At 34.0% G+C, this 12092-nt stretch overlaps 2 protein-coding genes across 2 annotated transcripts in view; both read right to left on the bottom strand.

Annotated features, from left to right (window-relative positions):
- The window catches only part of LOC144547294 (nudix hydrolase 16, mitochondrial-like), an 82028-nt gene that overhangs the window by 60315 nt on the left and 9621 nt on the right, over positions 1-12092 (bottom strand). The window lies entirely within an intron of this gene.
- Positions 7872-11306, bottom strand: LOC144547496 (R3H domain protein). The gene is made up of 7 exons (XM_078296163.1): positions 11011-11306; positions 10770-10840; positions 10502-10610; positions 9974-10056; positions 9572-9730; positions 8410-8511; positions 7872-8326 (listed from the first exon to the last, which is right to left on the bottom strand). The coding sequence occupies exons 1-7, from the start codon at positions 11075-11077 to the stop codon at positions 8174-8176; spliced, it is 744 nt and encodes a 247-aa protein (XP_078152289.1). The 5' UTR covers positions 11078-11306; the 3' UTR covers positions 7872-8173.

Here is a 12092-nt window from a genome sequence, read left to right as displayed (position 1 = left end):
TTGCCAACCTCATTCATAGAAATGTAAACAGCAACTCATACTTGCCATCATATTATTTTTTCTCTTAATTAGTTTGAAAGCTGTTTGGCAATTTTTCCAATAGTGGATCCCTTTACACATGTTGGTTGTAATAGTAATAATTAATGTTGGGGCTATTTACATCAAAATATTTCATCAAGCACAAATAAGATCTTTGAATGCTAATTTTGAACAATTGTCATGCACGCACAGTACATGTGCAGTTATAGATTTAATCAAGCAACAATCATGCATTTTTTTCTGGATGCATTTTATTAGTTTTGTAAATAAAAAAAAAAAAAACTCAAAAATGAACATTTAAAATTCTAAAATGACATAGTTGCACTTTGGTTTTCCTTCTGTAGGTCTTTCCACTTTATTGTTATATTTAGTAGGTTTTTTCTTAAGTTGCTTTATATTTGCTTTCCAGCATTCATTCCTCCTCCTTGTGTAATTCATACTACTTTTCAACTAAAGAGAAAACTAGAGGTGTGACTTTTCTGATATTGACAGGGACTTTATAGCAAAATTGCAATATTAATTATTTCTGTGGTATTAGTTTTCAAGAGACGTTTTCAAAATGATATTGAACAATTAATAGAAGCATGAAATTTATCTTTAAAAATGTACTAGTCATTTAAGATACTTTTCATAATTTCTCAATCAAATGCTATGACATGAGATATCCAACAAATAAGAAAAAATATATCCTTTTCATGTACTGAAGATTCTTTTCCATGCAGAGATAACATTCCCGTGAAGTCCAATTCTGTCATCATTTTGTAATTTAATTAAGGGGAAATTTCACGTATACCCCTCAAAAACTTCAAAATTACGTATTCCCCCCCTCTAAACTTTAAAATTAGATATTACCCATTTTATTATATTTTTATAATAAAACTCATTATAAATTGATAAAATACCCAATTTACCCTTTATTAAAAGCATAAAACACCAATTAGACTCAAATTTAAATTTGAAGGGTTCCTCTACTGTCCGATCGGAGCACATCATATTAAGATTTGTGAGTGTTCACTTCAAGATATGTGCTGATCTAGTGCGCACGGATCTTAATGCAATTCTGATCCGCATGGATCGTATTCAGATCTGTGCACATCTCTTCAATATTCGTGCATGTTCACTTTAAGATTCGGGTTGATCCTTGCAAGCTCGAATCTTAAAGCAGTTAGGACGGTAGATGAACCCTATAGATTTAAATTTGAGTCCGATGGGATTTTTATGCTTTTAGTTAAGGGTGAAATGGGTAGTTTATAAATTTAGAATGAGTTTTAATATAAAAGATAATAAAATGGGTAAATTTGTGAGTTTTCAAAATTTAGAGGGGAAAATACATAAATTTGAAGTTTTTGAGGGGTATACGTGAAATTCCCCCTTTAATTGATTACAAGTAATCCTTCTCTGACATGATGCAAAATCATATCTTGCACGCTTTCTCTGCTCTAATCAATCTCTTCCCACGAGTGTTTGTCGCTAAATTTTGGGTTATTTTTCTAAATCTGAGCAACATATCCTACAATACATGACACAATTAATACGAACAAAAAAGTAGCGGTTTCATATGCGCAACATGGTATGAAAATTCAAAATATATATAATTTTGTAAGCGGCCACTTGCTGGTCATACATGCAATACAATGCAAGGATTAATTGCGTGGAAAAATAAGCAATCCCTGCTTATATTTTTATTGACCAACAACAGTAATTGTTTCGTCTAATATTTTTAATTTATGTTCAGATGATTAATTCCTTGTTTAGTTGTTTACGTCTCTCAAATTTATTTATTGGGTTAGGCAACGATTTTCTATGAACACATTTTGAAATATTTTCTATATTAAACAAGATTGACTATTAGATTTTCTTTTTAGAATATTAGCCACAATTGTTTGGTGGTAACTAAAAAACGAAAATTTGAAGATAATTATATTCTAACTTTTTTCCCTATTTTAATTCATCAGACTAGGACTGTAATTTGAGCTACGAATTGCCAAACGGAAATCAACGTATCGTGAAAACTAATATCAATTTATTAAATCATGTATATATTTTTACCTTTTTATTACATATATATATAGCAGCACTTCAAAAAAAAAAAGAGAACTACATCTATATATATATAACCGTAAACAGTTCTAACTAATGTCTTAATTAATTCGTCTCGCAATCCGTTAGGAACATTTCATTATTTGTTATACACTTATACTACACGACTTACCTTGTTATTTTATTTTTAGTTTTTAAAACATGCATGGCACATAATTTGTTGATTTTTTTTCTTCTGAAAATTAGTCACCACAATACAATTTTTTTCACTGCTCATTACGTGATCAGTTTTTCCAATGTTATTTTTATTTTTTTTCTATTTCTTAACATTTATTTATATTTTATTTCTATGAACTAACTTCAACTCTAGAAAAAATAATTAAACACGACCAATTATATTGCATTTGATCACATCACAAGTAATTATATTCCTGCATGAACATTCACGTGATATAACTATTCTTCAATTTAAACACATCACATCACGTCGCGTGTTTCTTTCACTAATTTGGACTCATACCACGACAAATTTTTGTTAACCTCGATCTAATCCATATTACTATTTCTCTGTAGTTGCACAACTCGTCTATATTAACTTCATTTATTTTGTAAAGAAGAAGAAGAAGAATATACATAAGTGTAGTACATTGCATTGTCAATGTGGACCTAAGGAGATTATGACAGAACAGGAGAAATAGAATATTTTGTACACCAAACAGCGACCAGAAAATAAGAATCAAATTGACATGTTCTGTTCTGTTCTGTTCTGTTCTGATGTTGGGTTATAAAATTATTTTATAATTTGGGAGAAAGAAAATCTAGAAACAAAAAGCAACACATGATCTGACCTGTATAATTTTGGGTTATAAGATTATAACGCGCCAATGTTAATTACATCTCGATCGATCGATATGTTGTGTTATCGTGTTTATCCTCTACACTACACTACACTGCACAATAGATTCATATGCCAAATGTTACATGAAAAGATGGTCAATCTAATCAAATAAAGCGACGAGTGAATCAGTGCATTGATACCAGATTCCTATTCTTTTTTCACTTCACAGTCACAGACATCCACCTGTTACAGCATCTTAATTACCAGAATAAAAATACATCTCGGTTGCTATGCTATGATCTCTGACTCTGAGCGTTTCAAAAGAAGACGAAATGAGAAAAACCGTTACTAGTTTGAACATAGTGAAACACAGTATTGGTATTGCTAATGTTTCGGCCTGACAAAACGCTAGATTACAAATTTTTTTTGAAGAAATGATGGGTACGAGTGAAAATTTTGAATTTTGTTTTATGTATGTTATAGAAAGAATTTCGGGCATGGCTATATATAATTCCATCAAATTACTGAGTCGTTGAGTCCATATCCTCTTTTTTTTATGGTTCGATCCAGATGTGATGTGATGTCTGATGAGAATCTGAACTAATCAAGTTCGGAGTGAAATGTGCTTCTTTAATAAGTAATAACCATTCGGATTTTCATTGTTATTTGAATTGCAGAACATTTATTGCTGTAAATATTTGTCTTCATCTTTGGAAAACAATTCACAATCTTCTTTGATTTGCTAATGTTAATAAGTAAATAAAAATTGGTCAAGTGCGGTCAGTCATTCCCTGAATCCATATCCTCTCAGGTACTGTAAAATGGTGTTTTTTTTTTTAACTATTCACGAATCTCAAGTACAAAAAATGTCCTTATGTCATCTTAAATTATAAAGTAATAGGTCTCACTGTGCAATAGCTTACAAAATACTTGTTCCTCTTCTTCCCTCCCCTTTCCTCCCCTCCTCTCTTCTGGAGTACATCTTTGGACCAGGTAATAAATCTTATATGTTTATTTAAATCGCACAAATTCGTAGAGGTGCAAATCGATCCGATGCAGATCGAATAGTGGTAAAATCATATTCATATTTATTTTTATTTTTCTACCAATACGAATTGGAAATATCCGTAGATATATGTATAAATGTTTTTATAATACATATTAAATTATATGATACAATTATTAAGATATCAAATAAAGTGCGTATCCTCTGAGATATGTCATATTTTGCGTGACTGACGTGTCCGGTGCGGTGCCTATTGGGAGGAGGTGACGTAGACGTAGGGAGCCAGTATCAAATAGTCGTATCCAAAAAGTCACACACAAAGTATGAGATATCTCAGAGGACGGCATTTTATTCGTCAAGCGGCAACGAACCCTTTATTTTAATCCGATGATGGATCTCCATTGGATTCTCAGGTAGAAGCGCGTAGGCGGATGGTAAGAAATACTTTATGCGAAGAAAAGACTAAAATAGGCACAAAAATCAAAATATCCATATAAAATCCAACGTGGGGTGGGGCCTTGAAAAAAATAAAAAATGCGTACAATGCAGAGGATGCCTTTCACTGAAGCAACCAGCCCACGTGAAATTACTGTTTTGGTGCACCCGTCGAGGCGACCGAACGGAATTCAACACTCTCTGCTCTGCTCTGCTCTGCTCACAACCTCGCATCAATATTTATTTCACCATATCTTCTTCTATTAATAATTAATTCGGCTTTAAATATAAACTTTTTTATTGGGCTATATTTTGTTTTGTATAAAGTCCCTCATATTAGTAAAATTATAGATACTATAATGAGCTGTAAAGAGTTATGATGAGAAAATGTGGGTGGGGGCCACAGTACTTTCTCTTTCATTTCATTCCCCTACTTTAAGTGGCAAGTTTAATGGCATTGACTTTTGCAACGTCAGTGATGTGTGATGAGCAATATCAGGCGGTGCCAGTCAGCCTGTGTCGCCTCTTCGTACTTGCCACGTGTACGGTTCTAAATCCCCTCCCCTCCCCTCCACTCCCCTCTCAGAATAATGTAAAATGGGCCGCTGGGGACGATTTACAAAATTGGAGCCCAATTTTATTGCGTTTGTCGCCTAAAAGCCCAAGAAGTAAAAAATCCTATTTAAAAAGTGGAGAAGAGAAGGAAGGTGAAAGGTTTGCTGCTAAAATCAAGACAAATAGACAAAATGCTCAGAATTTCAGATCTTCACTAAATAAATCAAAGTGGATGTTTTTGGGCCACACCGCACTCTTGAAATTCAATTTTAAAGTTGTTCAGGCGAGGTGCGAGGCCGAGGATAGTCTCAACTCTCAACAGGGCAACACAACAGCCTGTCCTGTCTTTGTCGGGATACAAATTTAACAAGGAATTCATGTTTATAACAAAGTACCTCAATTAATGTTTACAGAAATCAAGCTATGTATTTACCTTTTTATTTTATTTTATAAATTTAAAATGATATAGCTAGTGAAGGAATAGTTTTTTAACAACTTAATTGAAACTTCCATTCAAATAATATTTTCAAAGATGTAACACAATAAAAATAACAAATACGGAAAAATATTGATTCGTTTTATAAATAAATCTTTCAAGGAAAAAATCATAACAATATATGATATAAAGATAAGCTTTTAAATAGAATAATTTATTATATAAACAAAACTTTTAAGAAAAGAAAATCACATAACAGTGTACACGAGAGAGTAGTAGTTTTAAAAGAGATAAATAATGAAGGATAAAATTATTTATATGTTAAAATATTTGAATAATGCTATGTTAATAAAGAAAATAGCAGGAGATTATGTATCATGAATTCATGACTCGGTGCAAAGAGATATTAATAAAGCAAAGTTTCGAAATCGTTTTCCGATTGCGTATCATAAACAGTTAAATACGCTGAAACAAACAGTCGCAATAGTCTGACATGAAACATGAAGAGACAAGAGTGTCGGTCGGTAAAACACAATTTTGAGCTACTTTATCAGTATCGTATTCAACAAAGTAAATACTGACATAACCTTTAGGCTTTAGCATTACATCTGAATATTATAGAGAAATATGTATATCTATGAATCCAGTCGCAGTCGCAGTCGCAGACAATTGGGATTGCTGGTAGTAAAGTAAAGTAGGTAAAGTAAAGCGGTGGCTCTGCTTTTCATGCCTCGGTCAATCCCCCTTTGGACCGAATCCAACTTTTCCTTCAACTTCGTGTTTCGCCTTCATCATTATATTAATTCATTACATATCTTATTACCGCAATATTTCCAACTAGAGACCAAGACGGTTTTTACGTCGTTCCATCTATTTTTTTCTTCTTCTTCTTTTCTTTTATATTAATTTTGTGTTTGTCGTTCGATCTAATTTTGTCAAGTGTTCGAGTAAATATAAATGAAGCTTGCAAGGAGAGAATGACGATCTAATTTTAAACATATACATTTTTAGAAATGTTACAAACAATTTCAATATCAAGTATATATAAAATATATAACATTCTTCGATGGAATGATAATAGAATAATAAGAAATTATATTTATTAAAAGTAGGGGTACAGACAATTATTTTTAATGAGAGAAATAAATAACCACTGTGGCAGTAATAATAAAAAGAGTAAAGATGTTGTCTTCTTTGAATCTGTCTCCCTAACAACCTTCATTTTTTGTTCCCTCACGTGGTCAAAACCCACTCTCTTCAATCTTCTCTTAGAAAGAAAAAAAAAATCAACACAACTCAAAACTCACCCTGTTCTTCTCCTCTACTGCTCGCCACCATGTACCCACGTCGATAGTTGTGATGGCGGTCGAGATCCGGCGAGGCGAGCGTGGTGCACCATCGAGATCCGGCGAGGAGAGCGTGGTGCACCGTCGAGATCCGGCGAGGAGAGCATGATGCACCGTCAAGATTCGGCGGAGAGAGCGTGGTGCACCATTTGAGGGGGTCCATGCTAGCCCAGCAAAGGTTGTCACAGTGGAACATATGAATATTTTATTAGTTAGATATCAATACTTTATTTGTTAGATATGCATACTTTATGTTAGATATGAATACTTTTTGGAAGAGCTGGGGTGGGAGAGACGAATCTGACTTTTGAATATTGAATTGTATAAATTATTTCGAACATGTATGAATACTTCATTTGTTAGATATGAATACTTCGTTTGTTAGATATGCATTCATGTTATTAGATATGAATATTTCTTAGAAGAGGTGTTCAAGAAGAAGGGTCTGACTTTGAATTGTATAAATTATTTCAAATATGTATGAATAATTCATTAGTTAGATATGAATACTTCATTTGTTAGATATGCATGAAAAAGGGTCTAACTTTGAATTTTGAATTGTATAAATTATTTCAAAACATGTATGAATACTTCGTAATCGTCAGTATGAATACTTCATTTGTTTAGATATGAATTCTTCTTTAGTTAGATATGAATAATATATAGATTTGCTGTAGTGGTCCCCAATCTTGGCAAATGTCCATTTCAGACGGTTGCGGTCCCCAATCCAGGCTGTCACAAGACGTCAACGGCCCCCCTGATCATTACTGGTCCCCTCCAGCTTGTGTTTACATATGACGAATGGTTCTGATAATAAGTATGAATACTATACATTCGTAGGTATGAATACTATATGTTTTGACTATTAAATCAGAGTATAAATACCCCATATCAGATGTTGGAGTCAGTTAGCGGTCCCCTGTCAAAAGTTGTTTGTCTTTTAGTGCGGGAGACGTTGAGGAGAATGATATGGGGTACTGTTAATCGTTCCTAATAAAAATAGACTGTTTCCATCGCCTACCAAAGATGAGCATATAAATTTAGTGAAACAAAGTTTACAAAAAACATTCCAAAAAAGTAAAAGATAATAATAACAATTAAAAAAGCCAATTTGGGATGTATCCGTCTTATATTTTTACATGAAATTTACTGTCTGAATTAGGGAACACAGTAGACTTTATTTAGAGCTACAGCCAATACTTACAATGGAAAATACCACACACCAAGCAAATAACTCTTTTGTACCATCATATTTGAAATTTATTAAAAGTTGACACGACTAATAAAATTAGAACAAACGTCTACACTTCTCATCAATTGCACAATAAAAAAGAAACTTCATAAACAACATAGTTTATCAGTGATGTTTGTTCGGCAGCAAGAGACATGCTACACTAATTGGATAGATAATGTACATAACAACTAATCAGTAGCATTAGGCTCATGATTAGCTATACAGTTGATTTCTTGACTAACCACTAAAATGCTCCTTCTTTGGCCAATTTGAGGAAATGAACAAGGGTTATTTTTGGAATAACTTCACAGTAGCCTGGTTTCTTCTTAATTGTAGTCTCTTTCAAAACCTCTCCATCTCTTGAAATGTCCACAGTCACACATGTCACATTGTAAAACTGCACAAAAAGAAGAACCCAGGCTCAGATTATATTGTTATGAAAGAATATGTATCTTTGGTACTGTTTCTTACTTATATTACCTGGCATACACCATGAAGAATTAACCTGTGGAATGTGCTCTGCACATCTAGGACAAGTGTGTCAGTATCTGTAGTACCACTAATAAAATCCCGTACCAGTTCCTGTATACACAGAAATATCACAAGTTCAGGAGGAGATTGTGAAGAGATAGCAGCAATGCAGTCAAAAGGAGCGCCTGATGCGCTTAAGCGCAGAGGCGAGGGAATTTTCATATTGGGCATTTCTGTGTTGCTCAAGCAAGCGCGGTTCAAGAAGTGAGCACTTTTTGTGCTTAACAGCAATTCGAAAAGTGCTGAAGCATGTGCCTCTGAATGAAAGAGTAAATGCAGCTCATTAATAGCTTAATTTTCAACCATTCCAAAGGTTTCTCTTGGCTTAAGTGGTGCCAAGCTTCTGCCCAATGACACCTGCAGCACCTCAATTTTTTATAATAAATATTTTAACTCTACTACTAGTCCTACTTTTGGATTTCTCTACTTTACGTAATAATATATTTAACATTTGGAGTAAAGGGATGGTTATTTAACTTAATTTATTCACAACCTACAGACCCATACACAGTAAATTATAAATTTTTAACGACTTCCTAATCAATAGATTTTTGATCTATTGATCAATGCAAACACATTCTTCAAAATATAGTGGCTACATTAATCCAGTATTGAAGAGAAACGTAATCTATCCAATTGAGTCGTTCGTTTTGTCATTCAGATAAAGCACCTTATTTGCACTGTGTTTCAAATAAATTTGGTACTTTGTGAAACCAAGTATTTAATAGAAAATAAGTCATCACCAAGTATTCAGCAGAAAATACTTTATGTACTTTCTGACTGCATTGGATAGCAGATTCAAATTCAGAAGTTAAAAATTTCACTGTTACTCAAAGAAAAAATTCTCATCTACCACCAGAAATTTCCTATTTACTGGGATTCTGTTTTGATATGTTAAAGTTTCGAGGATCAAAAACAAATGTTTTACAGAGGTGAAGGCTCAAACATCCTTGCCTATCAAGAAAAACACATACCATCATTAACCCTACCAAGGCCAAAAGTCATCACACTTTTATGTCCACAGTCATCACACTTTTGCAGAAGCATATTTAACGAGTTGAAGTTTTGTGGGGTAATAACAACTCTGGAATCTCAAAATCAAAGCTCGTACCTCATATTCAAGGAGGATGTCAGAGTGAAAATAGCGTTTCAAAACAGCTCTGGTATTGTAGTCAACCCTCTTCCATGCATTCAATGTTAACACTTTATTCTTCACCACTGGATTTTTCCTCTTGGTTTTGGATTTTGTACTTGCATTAATAAGACGGTTCTGTTGACAAGTCACAAAAAGTTCAATAACAAACATATAAAAAAATTAAGAATATCAAAACATGAAGAATAACCCCTAGAAACATGAATAATTAATCCAACTCTCCCTCATCCTTTTTCTAAACAAGCCTAAACAAAACATGCTTCACTTTCCCCCCTCAATGGAAGCAGTGTTGCTTTTGAGGTGTACATTCAATACTTGCTATGTCTCGTAGAAATGCAAAAAGAAGATAAAGCAATTAACCTCGACATCCATGTCAATACTTCTAAATCGGTCCCACTCTTGTACATTTGTCATGCAAAATGCTGAATGTTGCGCATAATCACCTGTATTTATAAACAGACTGAATAGGAGTTAAACAAAAGAAAACAAACATATTTGCAAGACAAATGGGTGGGCCAAGCAGGATAATTGCATAGTAAAATTACTGACAGCAGAGCAAAATTAGTAGTTACTAATCAATGACAGTGAAATTAAAATAACAATGTACCACAGAGGACTTGCATTAAGCTAAGAGATATTAAAACTAAATTAAGGTGAAATCAACAAATATAGCTCACTTTTTCTTAAGTTCAATGAGATCAGTTAAAATCAATGCTGGCAGTGGAATCACAAACCACACATTACCCTACAAACAATTTACTTGTATGTACCAGTGGACACAAGTTGGCCATAAGTTCACTTAAACAACAAAATGAAAAAAATAGAAGTGAACTTTATTGGCACAGTATCCCTACAGTCATGCATGGTGTTGGGAAAGTAATTAATTACCAAATGGAGGAGGAGCAAAAAGGCCTCTGATTTCTTCAACATTTAAACGAGGCACCAATTCTATTAGCAACCGATCATTCAACCATCTCCTTGACCTCCTGTTGCTAACCTTTAAAATATAATTTGAATTTACATGTCAGCCTTAAGAAAAAGTACAGAACACTTTCATAAACCTGTGATACAACAATAATATTTCACAGAATAGAACTTTCCAGAACAACTACAAACATTAAAATGAATAATTGTAAAAGGAAAGAGATTTTGTTACCTTTTCAGCTAAGTTTTCAAGAATGTCAATTTTTTTCTCTATCAATTGTCCACGGGTTACCCCTACCTCACCTTCAATCAATTAATATCAATGAGAATTCAACTAGATCAAACAAACAAATTTAAAATTCCTACCTAGAATCACAAATTCCATAATAAAAGGAGCCAATCTAACGGACGAGGGCTCCTCCAGTAAAAAAATAAGAAAAAACAATCTTCTAGAGATATAAAAAAAAAAAAACCTTTTCCCAGGTCAAAAAGTGAGGCGAAAAATTCCTCCTCTCGCTTCAACAAATCCGCCATAGCCATGATTGCACGATCGGAGGAGGGGGAGAACAGCACCGACCGCAGATCCCTTTTTAGTTATGGAATTGAAAAATATTCAGCTTGACAGTAGTGAAAATGATTCAATGGAGAGAAATCTAACAGCTGCTTAGGGTTTCGACTTGAGGAGGTGAGAAACAAAAGGACGGGAAATGGAGGAATTAGGAAAGATGAAGATGAAGAATAGGCGGAGGATTTGTTCTGGTTCCAGTCCAGACTCCAGAGATGAGAAAAATGGAGAATTTTTTCTTGTATCAGAACAGTTGGATTACATCGAACGCTTCGCATTGACACGCACGGATAGACCGTACGTGAGCCGAGAATATACCCCAATTCATTTCATCTAATAAGATACCTACATTTTCAGGTTTGCATCCCGTCCGTCCGTTATATAATAGCACAAATCGTAAAGTACCGTGTGTTCCAGACTTGATCCGGATTCTTGTGGGACGGTCCAAATGGCACCAATTCGAACTCGAATATACCCCACCTTTGTGCCGAATCAAACGGTGCCGTGCCACGCACTTTACAAAACTCAGAACCGTGTTTGTTCTGAGTTCAGACAGGACCACATCATCCACAGTTCCACACGCCAATACGAGAGAGACTAAAATGGCGGTTACGGCTGAAAAACAATGAGGTTGATTTTAATATTTTTGAACCGGAATTCCGGAAAAGCTATTGTTAGATGGGTCCAGCAAACATTTTTTTTTTTTTAATTCAAAAGCTCATTTCAAATAACATATATTTTACATATATTTTCTCGATGTGCTATTTGAAATGTTAAAATAAAAAATTACAAAGACATAACTAATGTTGAAACAAATACGGCCATTTTTATTAATATCCCCAAAAAAGTTAATTTTAAAAATAACCTCGCATTGGGCTTTTTTTCATAAATGTCCCGACCACTGGGTCCACGGGCGGCCCAAAAAAGCCACCAGACCGCCCCCTGCAGAGGCGGGTCACACCCCTACCAGACAGCCCCCTGCAGGGGCGG

The sequence above is a fragment of the Carex rostrata genome, chromosome 31 (assembly GCF_964058835.1).
Source record: "Carex rostrata chromosome 31, lpCarRost1.2, whole genome shotgun sequence".
Lineage (NCBI taxonomy): Eukaryota > Viridiplantae > Streptophyta > Magnoliopsida > Poales > Cyperaceae > Carex > Carex rostrata.
The sequence above is the reverse complement of the archived record's forward strand: the minus strand, read 5'-3'. Positions and strand labels throughout refer to the sequence as shown.